The 27,117-nt window shown below is 33.5% G+C and overlaps 1 protein-coding gene across 2 annotated transcripts in view; it reads left to right on the top strand.

Moving 5' to 3' along the window:
- Positions 1 to 18,472, top strand: part of TECRL (trans-2,3-enoyl-CoA reductase like) — a 134,941-nt gene extending 116,469 nt beyond the window's left edge. Inside the window, exons 9-12 of one of the 2 annotated variants that reach the window (XM_054485753.2) lie at positions 5,011 to 5,068; positions 13,212 to 13,297; positions 13,682 to 13,727; positions 14,574 to 17,065. In XM_054485753.2, coding sequence (XP_054341728.1) covers positions 5,011 to 5,068; positions 13,212 to 13,297; positions 13,682 to 13,727; positions 14,574 to 14,701 — 318 coding nt within the window. In that variant the 3' untranslated portion in view covers positions 14,702 to 17,065. Of the gene's footprint in view, positions 1 to 5,010; positions 5,069 to 13,211; positions 13,298 to 13,681; positions 13,728 to 14,573; positions 17,066 to 17,715 lie in introns of those variants that run through there. The other variant, XM_063663644.1, reaches the window with a different exon arrangement.
- Positions 18,473 to 27,117: the final 8,645 nt, after the last annotated feature.

Consider the following 27,117-nt stretch of genomic DNA (forward strand, 5'->3'; position numbering starts at 1 on the left):
AAACATAAGATATAATTATTATTATATTATTGTTGCTACAGATAAAATAATAATAACTGAAACTCTAAATAAACTGAGCATATGTTATTACCACGTTTCTTTCTACATTGGTTCATACCATACGGATTTACAATTCCAGTTTCAGAAGACATGTAAGGGTGCTTTCTTGAAGATTCATCAGACGCTTTTTTTTTTGTCCGTGAAAGCAAGTGTTTATTAGAGAAACACCTCTGTAAGCAAACAATGAGTATATTATTACAACTGTTTCTTCATTAGTACCTATTAGGGCATATTTTGATGTCTAGCTATAACAGGAAAATATAAGTATGCTTTGCCAAAGATGCATCATAACCTATTTTCTTTCAGTGAATAAATGTTTGGCAAAGGAAATAGATGAAAAGTATTAGCGTTAGGAACATTTTAGCAATGTCTACATTTCAATTAAATTAATACAATGACTATTACTTATTGCTCCGATGATAAAATTATAAGATATTGCACCTGCCGGCCGGGTGCGGTGGCTCACGCCTGTAATCCCAGCTCTTTGCGAGGCCGAGGCAGGTGGTTCACTTGAGGTCAGGAGTTTGAGAACAGTCTGGCCAACATGGTGAAACCCCGTCTCTACTAAAAATACAAAAATTAGCTGGGCGTGGTGCTTGCACCTGTAATCCCAGTTACTTGGGAGGCTGAGGCAGGAAAATTGCTTGAGCCCAGGAGGCAGAGGTTGTAGTGAACCAAGATGATGCCACTGCACTCTAGCCTGAGTAACAGAGCAAGATTCCGTCTCCAAAAAAAAAAATTATATATATATATAGCACCTGCCAAAAATTAATAATGATATTAACAATATCAATGCATGTAAAAGTGAGAACAGTTACATTAAAAGATAAAACAGATCATTTTCATTCCTATGAAATTATTATGAGATCACAATATAAGGATTAATTATTTTTATTGTGGAAACCAAAAAGATTTTACTAACACAAAATGACAGAGCCTGACTAATTGATGGCTATCAATTCTATATTAGGACATGTGGGTTTTGCTCTATTGATACATCACTTTCATTTATTTGAAGAAAAGAATGATCAACTTTATGAGGCCTGTAAAAAATTAACAATATTTAAATATTGTGAAAGTGTATCATTGCAAGCTGTCCTCCCTCGACCCCTTGCTTTAGTCATTGGTAATTGGTATCATTTCACAACGACAGTGGGCTACTGATGAAAACACAATGCTTAACAGTAAAAGATGAACAACTTTATTGCTGAAATCCCATATATTATAATTCAATTGTGTACTTCAACCTGAGAGAGTGAGATTTAACAGGGTGTATTTTTTAAAAAAAATTGTAGAGCACAGTATGCTGCATAATGCATCACTTCTAATAATATACATTAACAAAAGTCCTTGGTAGGTTATTAATTTGATACTGCCCTACACTGAACATTGTTAAATATTTGGAAGTACTGATTAAAAATAAAATTAATAGGTCAGAGAAATGAGAGTATAGAGGGTCCTGAAAAAGTAAGTGTTTTTATTTGCTTTCTTGATCAAGGTATTTATTTAAGCAAAAGATTATTTTTGTGTGTAGACACTGATTCTTCAATATCGTATTAGTTGACAATTTATTTTATATTTATCCTTATAACGATAACTCTAGAAAATAGAATGGATTATTCGTTCGTTAACATTCTGCTATTATTCAAATGAATGCTAGCTTGAAGCAAGAAGTATTCAAATTACTCAATAAAGATTATATAAGTACAAATAAATATTTTTAAATTTGTTTTAAGCCACACCTGTGCATAAAAATGTAAGGTTCATTTAAATTTTTTTTATTTATCATCCTAAAGTTCATTATTACTTAAAACACTAGCACCTAGTGGATTTTTTATTAATTATGGGGAAAAAGCACATTACATACTATATACCATCTTAACTATTTTAGTGTACATCTTATTAGTGTTAAATATAATCACATTGTAGAGCAAAAAGCACCTAGTTACTTTTTATTAAATAAATCTAGGCCATCTTGTTCTTGACAACAGAAGCAGTTCTGGAAATGTCCCTGGGTTGCTTATAGTTCTGTGAGTGTGTTTAGAAAATGTAAACATTTTTATTTGATAGGTTAAACTTTTTGACTAAAAGTACAATTATTGAAAATTTTTAATTGTGAATGATTAAGCCATTTAATATTCTTAATTTGTTATACTATAATAATGTAGGAAAATGATGCTGCTTCTTACATGTAGTGTTCAAGTACTATTTCTTCCTAAATTTATCTGGGCAATGTTTTCTTAGTATTTTTATTATGTTACTATGTGTTTATTGTCTAGAATATCTTGAACATCTGTGTCACATAAGGGCCACACATAGGTAATATGTAGCATCTCATGTTTTATTATGTAAGATAATTTTTAACTTTTAATAATGTAAAATCAAACTTCTTCATAGCATCGGTCCCAACTTTGTTTATTAAATTTCTTTTTAAACTTACTGTATGCCAAATGAAGACATATTTAGATAAACACCAATCCAGGAGAAATATATGTCATGCTGAGAAATATTCCAGTGTTTCACATTTAATTGGCTCTGCAATTATAATCAGTAATAGAACAATACATTGAGTTTTACAGCACTGACTGAGATTCTTGATCTTATTCAGCCTTTACCTAAAAGGAAATTATATCACCAGTTTTATCTAATTCAGTTAGCATTGCAAACTGTATTGGATTCACCTGAAGGTGTAAAAGCCAGTGCTTAAAATGGAAACTACTAGTTATTATTGCTCTTTAAAATCCTTAAGAAATTGCTAAATTAATATTTAAGAATCTCTAAGCATAGAGATATAGTTGTTTTTTCTCCCTACTCTTACCATGTAAGCATTTCATCAGTAGATAGCAAAATGGAAAAGCTGGCTTCTTTACCACTTTCTTTTTCTACCTTTCTCTCTCATACTTTTTGTTTTAGTATTTAATTATATTTTCTTCTAGGGGCAGGTTCACCTAATGAAAAATTTGGTGTTATTATAAATCTATCCAGGCTCTAACTAAACCTACATGCTTTTTTTTTCATGGCTCATTATTTGGTTAAACAAGTGACGTTCCAATATTTAGTTTTATGGTGATAAATAAGCAGGAAGAAGAAAATATTTTGATGTTTGAATGAGTATGAAAATATTAATAATCTCAAAACAAATATGTTTCATCAGGAGAATTATAATTTCTAAAACATATTTTTTCACAAATTTTGGTAACAACTTGCTTTTTAATAAATATTTTATAATATTTTCTATTTTTGTGTTTGGCACTGTGAGTGATGGAAAACAAATATGACAAGCTGTCTAAGTTGAAAGATGTACAAAAGATACGAACACTAAACAGAAATGTAACAAACCATTAGTTTAGTAATTATGGGTTTTGTAGTGCTAACGATTTGTTAGAATGAAGTCTAGAGAAGTGAGATTACTGTAGGATAATCTGTGGAAGTTTCTATTGATTAAATTGATAACTAAAATTATCACAATAATTTTATTGAGCAAATAGGATGTGCAGGGTACTTGACTTTATTCAATCATCGTGAATTCTCTACAAACAGAAATTAATATTTGCATTTAGGTGAAGAAATGAAATTCCAAATGTGAAATTCACTTAGTCTCTCATACATAGTAAATGAAATATGTGGCATGTGAATGCAGCTTCATGCCACAAAAGCCCACACACTTATCCACATTTACATGTAAAAATTTCAACTTAAAAAGCATTACCTGAAAATTCAATATTCCACTGACTTTCTAATGATAACTTAAGAAACCAAAAGCCTTTTCTATAATTATTTTGTGTAGTTATGTTGGTACAAAATTTGTATTTGTATTGTTTTCTGGATCTTCAAACACAGTTTTAATATATTTGGTTTATTGGTTTACATTATGTCCTGGGTGAATTAATTTATTGAAGTTGATTATTTTAAGTAGCATTTTTACCTAACAGTTCTAGATGATGAAAATGGATTTAAATTTTCTCTTTCAATCTATTTTTTTCCTAAAATTTAGAAAGTGTTGAAATATATACCAGTTATTTATTGTGAGAAACATCCAGAAATTAAAGTCCATAGAACTATTATTATATATGAAAAATGCATACAGAAATGGTTGAAAAGAACAAAATCAGATATATTTTATGAGATTAATAACATTAAAGGCACTGAGTTTAATGGGTGCTCAACTTTTGGGATATATTACAAGTTGAATGACTTCAAACAATAGTGATTTTGAATAACATATTCTGTTATCAGTAATATAGTATTTATATGTCACATACATACCTTATGTTAAATCAGATAAGGTATATATGGCAGACAAAGGAAGGGTCTTACCCTCACAGGACACATGTTGCAAACTGGGAACATTATCATTCTCAGGCGATGGTGGTAAGCCTTTGATCTTGGAGGGACATAATGGCCTATTAACAGGGACAACTAGTAGAGTGCATATAATCAAGAGGTCATGATGACAGATAAGCAGCAGGTTTCTTTGTGTGGCAGCACTGCTCACAGTAGTTTTCTAAACTGAGCTGAAACTAGCTGGAAATCAAACAATCACCATTTCACTAGAAATATTTTTACTGTTAATGAACTGAGATTAATATAAAGCTATGCCAAATTTGTCTTCAGCAAGAGTTGTCTCTGTGTGATTTGGAAGTCTCCCCATAGTAACAAGTACAAAGCTGATTAACAAGACAGTTTAAACTTGATTATCAAACAGTGTGAAAAATATCTTCAGAATTTCCAACTTGTTGTGACTAATTATTTTTATTCAATATATGCCAGCAACAGCTTCTTTCATTGTTATAATTAAAAAAATACTTCTCTTTATGATTAGAATAAAATATATATCTTTTGAATCTTTGGGATTAATGTACAACACAGATTTTATATAACTCTAGAATATGTTTTTTTAAAAAATAGGCAGAGGTATATCACACTGAAAATGTTAAAAATGTTTTGCAGATTTGTGAAGCTGGGAATCATTTCATCAATGTAATGTTGTCTCATCCCAATCACACAGGTTAGTTCTTTTTTCTTTTTCTTCTCTTTAGAGTGAATTATGTTAACAATTTTTTTAATCTTACTTCAAAAAATCTTTAAAAATCAAAATATCAATAGTTGGAAATATGTATGCCACATTTTTTCCCTTTTATGTCTAGTTTTTCCAAATATTTGAACCAAGTCATATTCTCTAATAATGATTTCTCTAAAATGAAGTGTGAATGCACACTATCACCCTCCCCACATACACTAAACAACATCACTTAAATATGTAAATAAATGAACTAATGAATAAGAACAAAAGCAGTACAAAATCACTTGATGAATATCCAAATTACTAAACCCTCAATATTGATCTCATTTGTACAATATTTGATACAGTCCTACTATTTCAAATTACCCTTAGTTTTCTTTTTTGTAATGATGGTAATCTTTCATTGAAAAACACAATGGCACTGAAATATCAATGCCTGGGAGAACATTTCAAAGTTAGTAGTATATTTAGGTTGGTGCAAAAGTAACTGCGGTTTTGGACCATGAATTTTAAATCATTATAGCCAGTCTCATACACATCTTTATTAAACAAAATAGGAGTCATTATAATCAACACATTTTTGCCAATGAAAAATAGTTTATTCTTGTAGTATAAAAATCCATGCTTCAGAATTCAACAAACTCTTGAAAAGCATTTTCTGCCCCCTGCTGATCATGGAAGCATTTTCCCTGCAAAACATTGTCCAGATGCTTGAAGAAGTGGTAGTCAGTTAGCGAGAGGTCAGGCGAATATGGTGGATGAGGCAAAACTTTGTAACCCAATTCATTCAACTTTTAAAGTGTTGGTTGTGTGATGTGCAGTCAGACACCGTCATGGAGAAGAATTGGGTCCTTTCTGTTGACCAATGTTGGCTGCAGACATTGCAGTTTTCAATGCATCTCATTGATTTGCTGAACATATTTCTCAGATATACTGGTTTTGCTAGGATTCAGAAAGCTGTGGTGGATCAGACTGGCAGCAGTCCACCAAACAGTGACCATGACCTTTTTTTCAGGGGGCAAGTTTGGCTTTGGGAAGTGCTTTGGAGCTTCTTCTCAGTCCAACCACTGAGCTGGTCATCACCAGTTATATAAAATCCACTTTTTGTTGCACATTAAATTCCGATCAAGAAATGGTTCATTGTTCTTACTTACATAGAATAAGAAAAGACAACACTTCAAAATGACTTTTTTTATATATATTTTCTATCAGCTTATGAGGAACTGACTTATCGAGCTTTTTCACCTTTCCAATTTGCTTCAAATGCCAAAGGACTGTAGAATGGTCGATGTTGAGTTCTTCAGCAACTTCTCCTGTAGCTGTTAAGAGGATCAACTTTGATGATTCATCTCAATTTGTCAATGTCAACTTCTGATGGCCAGTCACTGTGCTCCTCATCTTCAAGGCTCTCACAAAACTTCTTAAACCACCACTGCATTGTGTGTTCATTAGCGGTTCCTGGGCCAAATGTCTTGTTGATGTTGTGAGTTGTCTCCACTGCTTCATGACCCATTTTGTACTTCTTTTCTTTCTTTCTTTTTTTTTTTTTTTTTTTTTTAAGATGGAGTCTCGCTCTTGTAGCCTAGGCTGGAGTGCAATGGTGTGATCTTGGCTCACTGCAACTTCTGCCTTCCCGGTTTCAAGTGATTCTCCTGCCTCAGCCTCCTGAGTAGCTGGGATTACAAGTGCACACCACCATGCCCAGCTAATTTTGTATTTTTAGTAGAGACAGGGTTTCGCCATGTTGGCCAGGCTGGTCTCAAACTCCTGACCTCAGGTGATCTGCCTGCCTTGGCCTCCCAAAGTTCTGGGATTACAGACATGAGCCACAGTGCCTGGCCCATGGCCCATTTTGAACTCAATTAAGAAAATTGCTCCAATTCGCTTTTTGTCTAACATCATTTCCATAGACTAAAATAAACATAAAATACCAGCAAGTAATAAGTCATTAGCAAAAAATATAAAGTGAGAAATGCCCATTAAAATGTTGTATAACATAACCACATTTATTTAATAATGTATTCCAATATAAAACAGCAAATTTCAACAATGCAAAAACTCAATTACTTCTATACTCACCTATACATTTGAAAAAGTTTACAGTCTCCATTATTTAAAGATATTTTTGGTAAATCAGTCATCTCATTTAGGCTCAATTATATGTAGGGATTCCCAACTGCTAACCCTATATAATATATAATTTAATTGTAAATTCAAATAGAAATGATAAACATTCAACATCAACTTGAATTTCTTCACATTTTCTTGCCTTCCATGCTTCTGGCAGGCTAGCGAAACATATAAAACATTTTCCAGAATAGTTGTTATGTAAAATAAAATATATATAATTACAAAGGAAAATTATTATATTAGAACAATTGTGAATATATGAAAAAGCTATAATATAAGCATATGTTTGTTATTACACATTACATAATATTGTGATGAGTACTCAACTTTTTGAGTATTGGTGATAAATTATGTATATGCAGATTTAAAAAGAAGTGTACTGTGACTTAAAAATATCTGTGCTTTATCTTGGTGAAAAAAAATTACTGTAAGGCCAATGCTGTTGTAGTTTGTGGTCCTCATTTGCAGTGGAGTGAAGCCTATATTTCATTAAGAGATTGAATGCCATTTTTATCTGATCCAAATTCACAGATATATTGAATTTTCTTTGGATGCATGTGAACCACAAGTGAAAAATATCTGAGAGTCTAAATTTTTTTAGTAGAGAAGCAAAACACAATATAATCTAATAAAATGCTAGCATTGCCAAAGTTAGAAATATCACAAATTTTAGTCTTATCTAGGTGACTAGCAATGTAATCAACTCAAGCTTCTTTATTTATCTGGAATATGGTGTCATCATTTGAAAATGAAAATTTTAAGTCATCCAGTAATTTTGAAATTGTTCATGTAAGAAGGCCCCCCTCTTTTAATGTTCACTCTTTATCTTGCTTTGTATATTGCTCTTGAGGAATCACATGCCAACCTAATTCTCTCTCTTTTGTCAAATGATGGTTTTATTGCTTCGATGCACAGGTGACTTTTTTATTATAAAAGTCTATGAATTTTGAGGGAGTGTCTAAGGGTTGATGATTCCCAACCAATTTCCCCAGATCGCTAGGTACCCTTCTAGCAGGTTAATCCATGTTTTTTTTTTAAGTTTTAAAACATTTCCTCAAATTACAATTTTAAAATTAGTTTTATTACATTGTGGAGTATGAGGGGGGTTACACTGTACCTATGTTCCTTCCCCTGTCTCTAGCTTCTCTATCACTTTCTCTTTGACTTTGTCCTTTTTTTGGCTATTCTTTTTATCTGCTTAATATCCTCTGTTCTGTTGAATATTACATTCTTAAGCAAATGAAAATGTATTTCATATTACTGGGAAAGTTTCTTCTTTGTCCACAATTTCTTGAGTACAATCAACTCTTATTTTGTATTATATCTTCTTTTTTTTTCATATCTATTTTCAGTTTTGGGATTTCTTAAGGTTAGGTTCTTTGGTAATTGTGTGTGTGTGTGTTCCATAAATTTTGTTTTGTTTTCCTTGTGGGGGGTTAGTTTTTGTCTGCAAACGAAAACACTTTCTAGTTTATTCACACAGAAGCATCATGTAAATGCTGATTTACATTTATTATTAAATGTGTGAATTGACTTTGAAGAAAAATAACATAGTTTTTTACAGATGAGGTTACTGAAATCTCTAAAAAACAAAGTGTGTTCTGGAAACAGAGGAGGTTTTTCATTGTGTCTTCTCATCCTCTAACATCCTTGTTTTCTAAATTCCTTGAATCCTAGAGCATGCTTCTTTCTTTCCCTTCCCTTCTAAGCTTCCACATGATGCCTTCCCTCTCTGAGCAAACTTCTCTGGGCATCATTTTCTTTCTTGGAAACAATGTCTTCCAAGATGACAATCTCTGGCCTCAACTAATTTCAGATAATTGTATTCAATTTCTTCCCATCCAGGGTTCTGATCTATCACATCCCAGATCTTTTCTCAAAGTGAACTCTCATCTTCTGATTATGAATTCTTAATAGCTACATACTCAATGCATTATTTTTCCTTACATAAAATCTTTATCAGTTCCTGTGTCAGCTCTAAATTGGTGTCTCCTACTCTTGAATTTTTATTCTCTCACTTACATATTAATTGGAGTTTGTTGTAATGTCTATTAGATGTGCTTTAGGCATGGTTATGTCTAGAAGGGAACCATTTAATATTGATTGTACAAAATGTCATGAGTCATGTTCTAAGGTGGCAGAAATTTGTATAAAAGAAGGTTGGTAGGAATTATGGAAAAGAGGCAAGGAATGAGAACTATGCCAAAGGGGAAGCTGAGCTGTGATGTAGTCACAAGAATGGACTCAGTCAACTCTATTGGGTATCTGAAGCTAGGATAACCCTGTAGAGGTGTCAAGAGCTGGAATGACTGGAGACAGATAAGTTGGATGTGAGTCTACCTGAGGAAGAAAAAGACCTTGTAAGGCAGTTCCCTTTAGTCAAGGCCATTTTCTCAGAGGGTATGACAGTTGAAAGGAAGCTTCAGCAAATGTAGATATTGTGCAGACTACAAAGTATATATATTCCAATTATTATTTATTTATGATCTGGATAAATTACCACCTTTGTGAATCCACTTTGTCTAACAGTCCTTAAAATGTGAAAATGTCACTTTTTCTAGTATATGGTTCCCAGAATCAGTGAAGTCCTTTTAGTAAAGATCCCTGAAATCATTATCATGTGCATTTGTTTTGGTGTTACAATATCTTTCCTCCCAGACTATTCTTCCCTCAGTGAGTTTGGAGTCTTAGAACTGATTCATGTTCCAGTACTGAGAAAGGAATAGTAGATCTGACATTGCACCAGCTGTCTCAAGTCTCTTAACTATTCATCTATAATTTATTTTGTTTGTCTAAACTTAGCAATAGCATTGTTGGGTAACCAACTATCTAGTTTCTAGAGACATTGTGTTCTACTAGCCAAACATAACTTTCTGTGAGTCAAGCCTCCTAAGAACAGGCCACTCATTTTGGCTCATGAACAATTAAGTATTGTAATTGGAACTGCCTTGATTTTCTAGGGAGTGGTGTGAGGAAGGGTCCTTTAATCCCGTTCACTACTAGTCATCTCTGTTCTAAGATGATTTCACTTACAGTAAGCCTGATACAGAAAAGAGCCAATGCGAATCTTAGTGATGATGGTGTTCCTTTCACTACCATATTCCCTGTATTTTTGAAAAGTGGTGCATCCTATTGGCTCTCCCATGGAACATGAGAAGAAACCTGAGAACATGAAACGGGGGGAAAATTCCTTGCATAGAAAGAAGCACTCTCTTTTCAACCTTGCATAGACTATCTGCTCTAGGATTCCTATTTCTCTAAGGCACTTAGCACCTTCTTTCCCAGCCTGCCATGGAAATTCTAACATTTCTTCTTTGCTTATTGTGGGCTATTGCTTTGCTCATGCTTCCAGGTGCATATCATTAGTGTGTTTGTACAATCTTAGAGGGATATTTACTCCTATATTCCAGGACAGTGCTCCAAAAACATAAACAAATCTTTATTCAATTTTATACTTTACCCCTCTTTTCAAACACCCTCAGATTCCAACCCCATGTGTATTCTCCTATAATTTGTTGGTTCATGCTGGCTAGGTTCTGCAGCTCCTTTGGGACATTATCTTTTTTGTTCTCTGTCAGCCCCAGAACAGCCTCAGGTAGTTTATATTGTGATATAACCCTAGTTGTAGTGGCTAGAAGAAAAGATAGGGGAGATCTTCAAGGGGGGTATTCTTGCAGTGTAGTGCCTTCTGTGTTGCTTTTAAGGAAGGATGTGCTCAACTTTCATAGGGAAGAGTGGGCCACCTCTGCAGGCTCAAGGAATTTATGAAAACCTAGACATTCCAAGATTTTGTGGTAAATAAACTTGACTTAACAGATCTGCATTGGATTGGAGTTGTACATTCTTTAGAGTTTGACTACTTTTGCAATTAAGACCTGGACCTATTCCTTAGCTTTTCCTGCCCTCTTTGAGCCTCTTTGCATATTATCTAGGTGGACCTCTAACTTTCACAACTGGCTTTTAATTGCCAATTAGCAGTTTGTTTTAGATGTGTTTGTTGAGCCATTCAGTCCCACTTGTAATATTAGACCAGACAGAATATTGTTTTCAACCACTATAACATAACAATATACCAGTAGTAAAAGGTTTTTACACTTGGATTGCTATCCTGTACCATTAGCTATCTGTCTGCACCTACCATCAGCTATGGAGTACTCATTGCAGGCCTTTTGGTAAGTTATTCAACTCTAAAATGCCATTCCAACATCTGCTTTTTGGGCCATTCCTGGTGCCAACTATGTAAGCTGGGTTTTCTGGAATGCAAATGCCAGGATGGAGATTAATACTCAGGAGGATTGTTAAGGAGTAGTTTTATGGATAGAAGAAATAAATCACATTTAAGTAGGAAATTGAGAGCAATATAGTCTCAACAAGCCTCCAATGATTGCATGGGACATTCTAAAACTGGGATGAACAATCCATGTTCTCCTGAATTGAGTTAATCAATTTTCAATATTGATCAAATACCATATTAAGGCTAAATCAGTGAGTGTGACCTTGGGTGAGGTTGCTTCCAACTATAGGGAGTACTAAAAGTTGAAGGTTCTCTGCCAGTAGCACTCCCTGAAGCAATGGAATAAACCTTATATGCCTAAAGAAGAATCTGGTGGGGCAGCATTTTAATGTAAAAAACCTCCTGACTTTAATTTAATAGAAGCTCTATTATAATAACTATAGTTTGAGATAACATTTATGAAGAATGTAAGTATTAAACTAGTAACTCCTAAACTTATTTAATATTACAGTTAACAGCAACTGTGTATACTTGAAACAATATTATCTATATACATATATTTTTCTGTGTCATAAGGCATATCCATTATTTAATCTACAAACCAGATCTGGAAAAAATGTAGATTTGTAGACCCTTGATCATTCCACACCTCTAGGGGCTGAACACTCATAAATTACAGGCTCTAAAGTAGACTATTCCCTGAACCTTCTGCCTCTGAAATTCAGTGACTATAACTTGGGTAGATTCCTCAATTATCTTTTTTTATTAATATAGGACATTACACAAAGGTGTCTACATAAATGCTGTAAAAAATCAGTAATAACGAAAGACCTACATATTTATTTTTATGAACAGTTGTAAAATCTGCACAATACTTAGCATAATTTTTAACTTTGATATTTCAGCAATTGTTACAATTTTGAAAACAACACACTGACATTTTATTATGACTTTAGAGTTATAAGTAAAAGAGTTTAGCTGATTTGTTATCTGATTAAATCTCGGTATGGAGAATAAAACAGTAATTTTATAATTCATATTAACTTTTACAAATGTCACAGCTCCAAGTTCAACCTGAAATCATTAAAAATTTGTTATCTAAAATGTTTCTTAAAAACAATTGAAAGGGGAAAATAATTAACAAAAAGTGACAATATGTGAAGTATAATGAGAGATGTAAATATCAATCCTGACCGCTGAACAGAAACGTGGTATCTCAGAATATTAACTATACTGATATTCAGTGTAATCCTTTTATTAGAGGTGTGCATACTTTTCTGGTATAAATGACATCTTTATAAAATTCCTTATGACTTTCACCAATTTAAACAGGGAATTTTGAAGTATTTAATAATCTCAAACAAATATATCTTCTTTGATAGTAAAGGGGAATGTGAAGAGGTGGGCAAATGTTAAAACACACTATAATTTCAGTATGTAGTACTATTTCAACTATTATAATGTAAAAATAATTTATATATATTTAAGATCTTAAAGAATTGATTATCCTTATGTACTCTGCAGTGTTACAGCAACATAGCTATAGACATGGTATGAAAATGACAGCTATTTTGTTTGAGTCAAAAGGTTATAACATTTAAAGCTGGGTCTCTTCTGAGTAATTTGCGAAATAGGTTGCTATAAATATGTGATGACATTTCATGTGGTACACAGTTATTTTGTGGAACTTAGTATTATATAATAAGCATATGATCAGATTTGCAATATGTAGCATCATTGACATTTTACTTTCCTTTGAAAAAGGAAACAATGCCTGTTTCCCAAGTCCAAATTATAACCCCTTCACATGGATGTTTTTCCTGGTTTCATGTCCTAACTACACCTATGAGGTATGTTATTTATGTATGTAAATGCTTGAATCCTATTCATGATATACTAAATGCATGTGCTTATGTATTTATATGTATTATAAATTAATATATACAGGAAAAATATAGAGGTCTTATCCATAGATCATGGTATAACAAAATAGAACATTTCAATCACAATTTTCTCAAATATTAAACAATGTCTTTCATTTTCTTATAAATATGATCCCATTTTATGAGATTGCTTATTACTTTATATGTAAAAATTAAATTATTTCTTGAAAAAGTAATCCTACCTATAAGTTTTCTAATATTTTAAGCCTTAAAATTACCTATTAAAGCCACAAGTGAACAAATTACTAGATTCTATTTATGTATGTGCTAATTTAAGTTTTAATATAACAGATTGGATCATGGATTAGTTTCACAGTCATGACACAAACACTGCCAGGTAAGACCTAGATTTACTGACAATTAATCAAAATAAATGCATCTTTAGGATGAATGGTTTCTGAGAAAAAGTTATTATAGTACTAAAGTATAGCATGATTGTAAAAAGATTTCATAGTTTCATATTGAGTTTGATTAAAAGCAGTATTAAAATATATTGAAGTACTTTTGCTCTTCATCCCTGTATAATTGTTGCTTAACCCAAGCCAGGAATTGTAATCCAAATGTATTTATTAAGCAATGAAGTTTTGTTTAGAAGAAGTTTTGATAACAATGCATTTCGCTTGAAACTTCTTCTTGTGCATGTGCACAGGCATGTGTGTGTGTTTTGTGTTCAAAGGAAGAGTTGGGGTGTATGAGAGTTCATCTTGAATACTGAGCATTTTAACATACACTAAGAAGTTGAATTGCATGATTTCCACATAGTAGAAGGGACATATGTAATGTCCATTTTATCCATTTTGTTATATTGTACAAAAGTTTTGAATCACAATTAATGTGGTTTATTATATTATGTGCATGTAGAGGAATATTATATGCATATAGGCAACCATTATTGAAAATTTTTAAGTACAAAAATAAATCCTTCTTTGGGAATATTTTGTGGCAGTGGTATATAAAATACGTAGATTCATTTTTAATTTTTAATGTATTTTCTGTGTTTACTCATTCATGCGATATTGATTGGCTATTGCTTGGGAATGGGTATGAATAATGAAAATTGATAAGAAATTATGCAACATTTGAGAAACATCTTAAAAGCTAAACATGCTAGTGATCTTTTTCCTAATATAACTTATTTCATAGAAATAAGAAAGAAATAATAATTATTTCTTTTTTCTTCTAGTTGGAATTTTTACACTTCTGATGAGTATCCAGATGTCTTTGTGGGCACAAAAGAAACATAAGATTTATCTGAGAAAATTCAATTCATATATTCATAGAAAATCAGCAATGATTCCATTCATATTGTAAAAAAAACTTATCTCCTATAGAAAACAGCAACATATAAATTCAATAAATAAGACGTAGTTAAGGATAGTTAACTATTATACTCCAACAATTCATGAGCAACAGTATATACACTGAGTAAAAATATAAAATAGTAAAATTTCACTAAATTTAGAGAAATGCACATGGTAATAAATAGTATAAATTATAAATGCAATTAACTAAGAACAGCTCTGAATGTATTTGCATGGGATTGGTCCTTGAATAAAATTGTCTTACTTCATTAATACTTCACAATACTATTTGCATAAGACAAAATATCACAGCAAAAAACATCCGACTAAAAAATGAAAAAGTGATCTGAACAGACATTTCCCGAAAGAAGACATATACATGGTCAATAAGTATATTTTTAAAATGCTCAACATTAACTATTCATAACGGAAATGCAAATCAAAACCACAATGAGATATCATCTCATCCTAATTAGGGTGACTATTTTCAAAAAGACAAAAAATATGACAGCCGTGGTGGCTCATGTCTGCAATCCTAACACTTTGACAGGCCAAGGCAGGAGAATTGCTTGAGTTCAGAAGTTTGAGATCTGGGCAACATATCGAGACTCTGTCTCTAAAAAGCATATTGAGACTCTGTCTCTACAAAGAAATTTTAAAAAGTAAAAATTAGCTGGGCGTGGTGGCACATGCCAGTAGGTAGCCCCAGCTACTCGAGATTGCTCCAGATCAGGAGTTCAAGGCTACAGAGAGCCAAGATTAAACCAAGGGACTCCAGCCTGGGTGACAGAGTGAGACTGTCTCAAAATTAAATAAAAATAACATATTGGTGAAGATGCAGGAAAAAAAATGAACTCTTAGACACTGCTGGTAGGAATGTAGACTAGAGCAGCCACGTGGAGAACAACATGGAGTTTCTTCAAAAATTACTAACAGAACTATCATATGATCCAGCAATACCATTACTGGAAAAAGGAAATCTGTATATTAAAGAGACATCTGCACCCTATGTTTACTGCAGCACTATTCACAATAGCCAATATATAGAAGCAACCTAGATGTCCAACAACAGATGAACGGATAAAGAAAATGTGGTATATATACACAATAGAATACTATGCAGCCATAAAAACTGAATTCCTGTCATTCAGGACAACATGGATGGAATTGGAGGGCATATGTTAAGTGAAACAAGCCAGGAACAGAAAGTTAAACATTGCATGTTATTACTTATATGTGGAAGCTAAAAAAATTGATATCATAGAAGTAAAAAATAAAACAGATACTACAGGCTGGGAAAGCTGCAGCAAAGGGAGACTAGAGAGATTTGTTAAAGGATATAAAGTTACAGCTTGGTAGGAGGAATAATTTCTGGTGTTCTATACCACTGTAGGATGACTATAGTTAAGAACATTATATTCCATTTAATTTCAAATAGCTAAAAGGAGATTTTGTCCCTAACACAAAGAAATGATAAATATTTGAAACCATGGATACTCTAATTTCTCTGATCTGATCACTATAAATTATATGTATTGAAACATTATTATGTATCTCCCAAATATGTTCAATTCTTATGTCGCCTAAAAAATAAAATTTAATTTAAAAAGTATCTGATTTTTAAAGTAAATATTTTTTAAAGTTTTGACATTTAAATTACTTGAATCTCATTATTTTGACAATAATTTAATTCTTTTATTGTTCAGTCTGTTAGTGAGATGTGTCATAGGTATTATGCCATTAGTTCAAATTCTTGTGGAAATTATAGCTATATTAAAAGTGTAATATTTTTATTTAGTTGTGTACCTTATTTGTTAATAATACAGACATTGTATGTTATCATACTGGAATTTACAATTAAAATATTTTCTGTAGATTATTTGATAATCATTCTGAATATATATTTTGAAATATATAGTTTATATTTGTATGTAAATTATATTTATACATCTTCTGAAATATATTTCAAAATATGTGTGTACATGTGTATATGTGTATATATATACACACATATATATACACATACACAAATATATGCATATTTCAAATGGATTGTATGCACTTGCAAAGCAAAAGTACATTGGTAATTTGGGGACACTAAGAGTGGAAAAAATTTGTTTTATTTTTACATCTTTAAATATCTATCTTCTCTGAAAGCCTATGTGCATGTGTGTGTGTGTATGAGTTTCTATGTGAGCATGCATATATACTTGACAAAGAGATGACCTATATAAATCAAAGTACACATTATTTAAAATATTTAAAAGAAATTTTCAGTTTCTTCATTTTTAAATTGTGATTTTTACATTTGTTAGTCTATGGAGCATTTTCAATTCTCAGATTATACATATGTAATAAAATATGTTCATTAAAGCTCTTAGATTATATGCATATATGACAATATATACATATACGACTATATATACATATATGACTATATATATATGACAATATATTGTAAAGTAGGTCTATATACACTGGGCAGGGGCTGTTTATTACTAACATATGTGGCTACTAAAGAAATAACAAAAAGCCATTTTAAAAGCCTTATAATTCCCAAAGCATACTATTAAAATTTCTAAGGAGAAAACAATAACAACAATAAAATTCTCACTCCCTAATATCTATTCAGCTAAATTGTATGATATCATTTAATGATCTTAAAAAGAAACGTCAATGCAGTAAATCATATATACCTAATGCAGCTATATGATCAACTACTTGTGATAAATGTCCCTTTTTTGAAAGACTAAGAATAGTTTCTCTTTTTGTTAACTCGATCCTGACAAATAGTAACCTAGGAAGTTTGCACATTCTTGTAGGACTAGAAGAAGGACTTTAAGTATGGGGTACCTATATGACAGACATTTTTCTTCCCATTATGCTACATTCCCTTATGCCAGTTGCTCCATCATACTTTTTTCGTATCAGTAATTCCCTTACTGTTGGCAGACATACCTTAGTTAAAGGATACCTTAATTATGAAATGTGTTTTTTAAATTTATTTCTTGTTTTTATTTCCAGGTGGTCTCACTGCCTAAGACATCAAAAGAAAAAACCTGACAAATTTACACCATCTTGTTATCAATATTAATGCTACAGGTATAATCCTGCAGCAGCCATGTACACATTTTTAGCCTTTAAAACCTAACCTTCATTTATAGGTTTTAGGAGTTACTATACATAAGTATGTACACATATGCACATGTATATGGGTGTGTGTGTAAATGTGCACACTTACAAACTTTAATGATACTCTCTAAATTAATATATAAGATTTATGTAAATAATAAGTTTGCATTGCTGGCTAAAATATTGTGCATTTCTTTTAATATAAAACAAATCTGTATAATCTCACATATTCATGGTTTTTTGGCCACATATCTAAGTAACTTAATTTTGGCTTATGGAGTATTTTGCAGGAGCAGCATTCAACACTGCATAGATTAGTTGTAGGTGTCTCAATTACATTTACATATCAGTGTGTTTCATGGGGAAAGAAGATGAAAAATAAAACGTTTAAATATAAAATTAAAATGAATAAAATATGACATTTATTTACGATAGATGTCATAATTTGATCATATTCATAAGAAAAACATTAATGAAAAATTTAAATGCAGAAAAATATATACAAACACTATACAAATTAACAATAACATTACTACCATAGTTACTTATTGAAGTAATATGCTGTCCTAAATATGTTTCGTTATACCATGTTCTCTCAGAGTTAACACTCTCATCCTATAAATAAAAGATATATTCTCAAATTCTAAAATTCTTTTGTGTGTATTTTCAACAGTTGTTATTTTTACGTCAAGATAAATATTATGATAATATTAGCAACTTTTAAATTCTATGCTTTGAGACATATAGGCCTCATTTCTAATTTAATAAGGTATGTATATATTTGATATTTTCATAAAAGCAAAACAGGGTTTGGCCAAGAAGTTTTGCCATCTGTGAAAGGCATGCATTTGATGCTATTATAAGCCATATTAACTGGAGAACATTTCTAAAATACTTCCATTTCACATGCAAATTTTATACCCTATATATTGATGGATTTGTTTATGAGACTGAGATTCAGATATGGCAATCGGTGAGAGAGGAAACAGTTACAAGGCAGCCTCTACTTTTTAGATAGTTTGCTTGTTTAAAAGACAAAACAAGTTCAACTTTAATTGAAATATTGCATATTTGCTTGCTTAATTACTGTTAAACCTTAAATATTCTTTATAATAAGCATGTCTTCGAACATGAAATAAAATTAACAAGTCTGAGCATGAAACTTTTCCCATGATGAGAGACATTTTAGTCAGCCTCATCACAAGGAGACTTTTGCTTTTCTCAAACCATCCCGTATTTCTTTTTGACACTTGAAAGTATGCCTCTGCTTCTTATATTTCTTTTAAATATTCTGGAGCTTTTGTTGTTTTGTTGTAACTGTTGCCAAATTTATAACTGTTAGATGACAAATGTCCTTAAAAAGTGTTTTTCAGTAATTGTGCCTAAAGAAATACAATTATAATTGTCATCAAACTAATTTGGTATGCATGCTTTTACCTCCAAAACCATAAATTGTCCTCTTCCTTCAGGACACTGTAAACCTTGAATTAGAATCAAATCAACAATTTGCATTATTGTAAAGTAGAAATCAGTTCATTTTTTAAACACAGGAATCAAAGACTGGCTGGCTTACATATCCTGAACAGTTTTAATATGAAAAAAAGAGATATAAATGTTTAGAAAAAAATTAGTAGAATTAATTAAAATCAATTAGAATATGTGTATTAAAAGCAATATTAAGTTGTATCCATATTTTGTTCTTTTATTCTTTGGTTTACGTGGGTTATAAAGGGATTAACATAACCTCAACCTGTAAATGCTTCTTTAAAAATCATGGAATTATGAATCTGATTCCCATTTTCAGTCTTCCCTAAGGCTCTTTCTCTATTATAATTTCTTAGAATGTATTTGCTCTTCTTTTCTATAACTTTTGCCCAATATGTCATTTATTAAAACAAAACAAAGCAAACAAAACTCTAAAAACTAAAAATACACCATTACTGGTTACAAGTCTTTCTTCAGATAAATGCATAATTCTGTAAATTCATGCCCCATGATATCTTCACAGATTATCCATTGGTTTTCTTGGTGTTTAGTAATTCTTGTACATATCCAAAGATAGGTCAGTTCAGAGGGTCTTAAAGAAGATGAAACTGCTGAAATAAAGACTGGACCAGGTTGGGAAATGAATCTCACTTAAAACAAAGATTGATAATAATCTCAAGCAAAAGTGGGAAAATATCATAACAGGAGGTCTCTTGCCAAACTATAGCTTTGCACACCCATTTGGAGTTTAAGACTAGTACCCAGTAATTTAAATATTAAAGTAACAACTAGAGGTAGAAAAAGTAGAAACTGGAGGTAGAAGGGTTAGGCACTAGAAGCAGTTACGTGGTAATTGATGTGTAGCTGCAGCTGACGCATCTCTTTGTTTTGTTTTGTTTTGTTTTTCTCTCTCCAGCTATTTTTTATGAAAATACTGGGAAAGACAAAGATGTGGCATTTTAAAAACATAAAATGCATTCTGGGCTGGGCATGGTGGCTCACGCCTGTAATCCTAGCACTTTGGGAGGCGGAGGAGGGTGGATCACCTGAGGTCAGGAGTTCGAGACCAGCCTGACAAACATGGAGAAACCCCGTCTCTACTAAAAATACAAAATTAGCCAGGTGTGGTGGCGCATGCCTGTAATCCCAGCTACTCAGGAGGCTGAGGCAGGAGAATCACTTGAATCCGGGAGGCAGAGGTTGCAGTGAGCCGAGATCGCGCCACTGTACTCCAGCCTGGGCAACAAGAGGGAAACTCGGTCTCAAAAAAAAAGAATTCTGTTTGACTATATGTGTGCATTTTTAGTTTTTGGCTAACTGTGACTCAAAATAGACTGCAGTGCATTTTGTTTGTTAGCAACACTGGTGGAAAAAAATGTTACTCTCTGACTCATACACAGACACACAAACAGATCAATTTTAAGCAACGTTACTCCTTAAATGAAGCATACAAAATGAAAATAGTCTCATTTTTAAAACGTGTATGTTCAATTTTATTTCTCTCTAAAAATACTATTTCCAAAATCAAACTATAAGAAAATAGTAAAATTCATAATGATATTTAAATATTTTATATATGACCTTTACCTTTATTCCAGCAATTAAACATATTTCCAAGATATTTAAGTTTAATTTTAAGGAACTAGCATTCAGCACATGTTAAATTTTAGCAGTTGACATATGTCAATGATAACATTTGTGCTCATAAAAAAGGTTCATGAATCAATAATGAGGGTTTCTATTTTAATTTTTATTAAAAAATTTAAAATCCTGAGGTTGCTCCTGAATGTTAGAGGTGATTATAACAATTTTGCTTTGTAAATACAATTACAGGTATTTTTGCAGTTTTTGCGTAATGATCTTTTAAAAACTTATTTTAAAGGCTGCCTAAAAGTTAATTTTCACCAGGTGCATAATGAAGCTTGTAATTAGGCCTCCTTCAGAGGAGGTTTGATTGTGAAAATACACAGCAGCATTTCCTGAGATAAAAGTTCCTGCTAAATGGGATTTGGGTTTTTAACTTTAGTTTGCTAATGGTTCTTGAAATGTGAGAAAAAAAGTCGTTCAGAAATATTTACAAAACAAATGCATAATTATTGATTTTATTGAGAATATAGAAGACATTTTCATACCATGTGTTTGGGAAATGAAATCCCGTAGTCTGTTGCCAGAAATAAAACTATTAAAAATATAAGAAGTACTCTCAATAATCCCAGTACATAATTTCTGGTTTATCCCATTGTTCTGTCAGCTTGTAAACGAGAGTCGTTTCTGTCACAGGATATTTTGGGTGTCACTTCTTGCCAGCCAGAAACCTATATGGCTGGTGGTGCCTCTGCTTGAGTATTGTTCGCACCTGCAGAGCTTGTTCCCCCAACTCGGACCAGCAGGTTGCACTTGGCTCGCGCTAACAGCCCGGAACCCACGCCTGCTCAGAGTGAGCCAAGTGCGGGGCTACGAGGGGTGTTAAGCGAGCAAGTGTAGGATCCAGCCACTGCGCACAATAAGGTGCTCTGGCTGTTGTGGTGCAGCGGGCAGCTCCAGGTGCCTACACAGGTGCCAGTGTTGTATAAGGCTGCGGCTGGACCAGGCGTACAGCAAGCAGTTTCTGCTGCAGGCGCTGGGGTCTGGATGAGGGGAATGTGGGGAACGTGGTGGCAGACAAAAAAGTTGCAGACGCCAGCAACTGCAGAACCCCAAGGGGGGCGGGGTGCTACAGCTCTCTCATTCCCACAGCCGGCATCTCAGGAATTTATCATTTTTAAATTACATTTATTTATTTATTTAGTTGGTTAATCATTATGCTGATCATGTCTCGTGTTTTTAAAATGCTAACTCATTGAAATCGTATTCTTGTTCATTCCTTTCATTCATATTTCCCAGGGATATAGACCAAGGCTTAGGATATAAAAGGTGCCAATAAATATTTCTTAAATGACTAAGATTATAATGGCTTTTTTAGTCCTGCCACCTTGCTCCCACCTAGAACTCCCCGGTTATCTCACCCCTGCCATCACTTCCCATCACATGGTGTGGCCACCGAGGTCTATAGTGTTACAGCTCTGGCTTGGGGAATCCTGATGAGGTCTGGGTCCCCAGAAGTGTTGGCGCTCTTCACTTTCACTTTCACAGTCCGATGATCGGGATGGTGTCACCACCCACAGCTTGGCAAGCTGGCCAGGAATGTGTTACAGCCCTTTGCAGGCCTACCCACAGCTCAGCAAGAAGGTCAGGAAAGTGTTACAGCCTTTTCAGCCTCTGCCATTCGGCGGGGCCCAAGCTCTTGTCCACATCCAGAAAGAATGAGGTTACACCAACAACTGAAGGGTGAGCGTGGCAGAAGACTTTTACCCAGTGACAGAACAGCTCTTAGCAGAGAAGAGACCCAAAGTGGGTAGCTCCTACCCGCTGGGGGGCACTCCCAATGTCTGTCCCAGTCTGGCTGTGTCTGGGGGTTTTTATGGGCTCAGAATGAAGTACATGCTCATTGGTCTACGGGCAGGAGGAAGTGTGTGCTGAATGGTCCATGAGTGGGCCTGGAAAAAGCATCATTTGACTGGCTAACAGGCATCAAGGAAATTTTCACTCTGGGTGTGGATTCTACGTGGAACCGGCAGCCTGAGGTTCAGATTTCAGGCTGTCTCCAGCCAGAAGGTGGGGTTTCATGGGAAACCTGCCCCTATTTGCCTAGCAATTTGCCTCCAGCCGCTTTCATTTCTTTGATAAACTAATATTCACAATTCCTTCTTCCTCCATCAATGATCTACTTACTACCAATTCTTCAGATGGTTCATTTTCCAAAAGCTTTCTCAAACTTCCTCACAGACTCTCCAAGTAGAAAAAATTGTTATGCTTTATCTAATCACCTATATTGACTCATACAATAGAGTACAGTTGGATATATAATTCAAATAAGATTTTCTTTTAAATCTAAGTACTTTTAATTTAAGAAGAAGGTAAGGGTCTCAGAAAATAAGTTATTTAGGAAATATAACTGGTTTATCCTAAACTATCTGACACTGGATAAGTATGTTTACCTGTTTAGATATGAGTTTTCTTATCTGTAAAGCAAGATGTTTAGATAACATAATACTTTTTCTCTATTTTTATAGAAATAATTGTAGATTTAAATAGTTGTCAATTTTCATTACTTCTAAAATTATATATTATAAAGCCAATGTTTAAATTCTATGAAAAATATTTATTTAATATAAAATCACTTGAGGTGTTCTGTCCTCACCAGTTGAGTGTTTCTAGGGGGAGATAATATACCAGTTGAACACTCCCATTTTTTCTGTTAGTAAGCATGCTCGAGTGCACTCGCCCAGCTCCTGAGACCTTATCAGGAAGCTGCTGATCACCAGTTTCGATGTTGCTATCTATTGGGAGACTGCCTTTCCCTGGCAATGGCTGCAACTAACTACTATTTTAGACAGACAGTTTTAACAGCTGCCTGACCATCACCTGATGGTTGCCTGATGCTCCTGGGGGATTTGACTCTCCTGCCCTCCTCATGTCTGCCTGACTATGTACCATAATACTATCAAAGAAAAAAAAAGCAGGGTTTTTATATTAATTTTATAATGTAAAAAAGAGAATAACACAAAAGACATAACCAAAAATATATAATTGTTTGGGGCTGGGAGTATTAAAAATATGTTTTTTCTTTCTACTGATCTATGCTTTCTAGAATTTCCATGTAAAAGTATAATCTATTCCACTATAAGTTTGAAAAAAATTATCAAACCCACCAGACTCTATGAACTGTCTCCTATATTTTTCCCCTGGTATTATCTTCAAATATATTTTCTCATACTTCCTGTGTTCAGGAAATACGGTTCAACGTAATATGTATTGGACTCTTCATGTTATTTTATACAGCTAAGTTTCTACATTTGTTCTTCACTCTACAATTTAAGCATTCTTTAAGAGTTTTTAAAAATATGTTAAAATTCACCTTCATGTCTGGGCACAGTGGCTCATACCTGTAATCCCAGCACTTTGGGAGGCCAAGGCAGGTGGATCATGAGGTCAAGAAATTGAGACCATCCTGGCCAACATGGTGAAACCCTGTCTCTACTAAAAATAAAAATTAGCTGTGCATGGTGGCGCACACATATAGTCCCAGCTATTCGGGAGGCTGAAGCAGAAGAATCACTTGAACCCGGGAGGCAGAGGTTGCAGTAAGCTGAGATCGCACCACTGCACTCCAGCTTGGTGACAGAGCCAGACTCTGTCTCAAAAAAAAAAAAAAAATTCAGCTTCATATATAAAATACATATCAAATATATATTTTTATAAATATTGTACACTAAAAATACAATTCTCAGGATCCCTAACTGACTGAACAGTTCCTCTCCTGGCCTCAAGGACCTCAGAGTGACTTGAAAAACTGAATTCCTGGCCTGATAGAAAAAGGGTTCCCAGACATGTCTCGTTATCCTCCCTCCCTTTTGGAGTTTACATCAATGTAGAAACAATAAGATGGACAAAACAGACTATTTATGGAAATAAGGTACCTATTTATAAACAAATCCTAAGGCCATGCATGGCAAGGGTTAAGTCATACCCTAAAAACCATACAATTTCATTAAAAATTTTTAAAAAATTATTCTGGTGTAATGTGTCTTGCTTTCTAACCTGACTCTGGTATAGCATCACATGACAGCAGACCTTGAGGGAAACAAAAATATTTTACCCGAGAGTATGTCTTTTTGACATACTTTGAAAAGTCCTACAAGGTCCTCTTTTGTGGGAGAAAATTGCTTTAGTAGAGAATCTCCATTATTGCAGCCAGGTCTTCCCTTTCTATGTTTTTCCTGGATCTCAGAGAGATTAACAGAGAGCTTGATGGCTTTATGGCACTTCATCTGCATAAGAAGGGCTTTGGCCTCCCCAACTCCCCTTATCTTAACTCAAGCATTTCTTTCTACTGACTTCAAGTTTTTAGATAAAGCTTATTTCTGTTAACCAATTACCAATCAGAATCTTTGAATCAATCTATGACCTGTAAGCCCCCACTTCAACATATTCCCCTTCTTTAGGCTGAACCAATGTACACCTTCCATGTATTGATTTATTATTTTACCTACAATTTCTGTTTTTCTATAATTTATAAAACCAAATTGTAACCAGAGTGCCTCACACACACTTTCTCAGAACCTCTTGAGACTGTTTCCTGAAAATGGTCACTCACATTGGCTCAGAATAAACCTCTTAGAAATATTTGAAGAGTTTGTTTTTCCATTAACATTATAAAATATTTTTTATAATCTAAGCCTATCCAGATTATTTCAGAAACAAAAAATTTCCAGCATCCTAAAGAGTCCTGTGCCTCTTGCTAGCTTGCAGTCATTAAAATCCTTCAAAAATGAGTTTGACTTCTAATAGTATATTATAGATTAATTTTGAAATTTTTGTGCTGCAAAAGACACAATAAAGCATTTGCTCCTGTATTTATTTTCTCCTTTTTTCTTTCAAAGTATGTGAGATTAGTATGGTTCATATAGCTATGCATAGTATTTTTAATTGCTGTATGTGACATATTTAATTTTTCTACCCCATTGATCTCTACTATTTCACTATCTCCTTTCTTTCCCTTTGTTTTCTTTAGGGTTTATTTGCTGTTTTTTTTTTTCTTTTTTTTTTTTTCCTCTCTAACTTTCTTGGTATGAAGCACAAATAACCATTAACTTTTAACATTTATGTTTGTTTATTTTATAATAAATATTCTACTAAACACAGCTTTTGTTTCATCCCATAAGTTTTGATATATCATGCACTTGTCAGAGGTGTTTAAACCAGAGAAACCCCATCTTGAATAAAGGCTGCGTAAAATAAAGCTAAGACATACTGGGCTGCATTCTTAGTTAGGCATTCTGAGTCACAGGATGAGATAGGAATTCAGCACAAAATACAGGTCATAAAGACCTTGCTGATAAAACTGGTTGCAGTAAAGAAGCTGTCCAAAACCCACTAAAACCAAGATGGTGATGAGAGTGATCTCTGGTCACCCTCACTGCTACACTCCCACCAGTGCCATGACAATTTACAAACGCCATGATGACGTCAGAAATTTACCTTATATGGTTTAAAAATGGGAGGTATGAATATTCCACTGCTTGTGTGGCATATAATGAAGAAATAACCAAGAAATAACCATAAAAATGGGCAACCAGCAGTTCTTGGAGCTGCTCTGCCTATGGAGTAGCCATTCTTTTATTTCTTTACTTTTTAATAAACTTGCTTTAACTTTACTCCGCAAACTCACCCTGAATTATCTCTTGGGTGAAATCCAAGAACACTTTTTTGAGGCCTGGACCAGGACCCTTGTCCAGTAACATCTTTCTGACAACCCCCCAAAAAAAGACAATACTCAAGAGACCCTGATATAGTTTGGATGTGTCCCCACCCAAATCTTATCTAGAATTGTAGCTCTCACAATTCCCTTGTGTTGTGGGAATGACCTAGTGGGAGATAACTGAATCATAGGGGTAGTTTCCCCCATAATGTTCTTATGATAGTGAAAAAGTCTCATGAGATGTGACAGTTTTATAACCCCTTTCACTTGACTCTCATTTTTATTCTGTCGGCCACCATACGAGACATGCCTTTCACCTTCCACCATGATAGTGAAGCCTCCCCAGCCACGTAGAAATGTGAGTCCATTAAACCTCTTTCTTTTGTAAATTGCCCAGTCTCGGCTATATCTTTATCACCAGTGTGAAAACAGACTAATACAGTAAATTGGTACTGGGAGTGAGGTGCTGCTGAAAAGACACCTGAAAATATGGAAGCGACTTTGGAACT

The sequence above is a fragment of the Pongo pygmaeus genome, chromosome 3, assembly GCF_028885625.2.
Source record: "Pongo pygmaeus isolate AG05252 chromosome 3, NHGRI_mPonPyg2-v2.0_pri, whole genome shotgun sequence".
Lineage (NCBI taxonomy): Eukaryota > Metazoa > Chordata > Mammalia > Primates > Hominidae > Pongo > Pongo pygmaeus.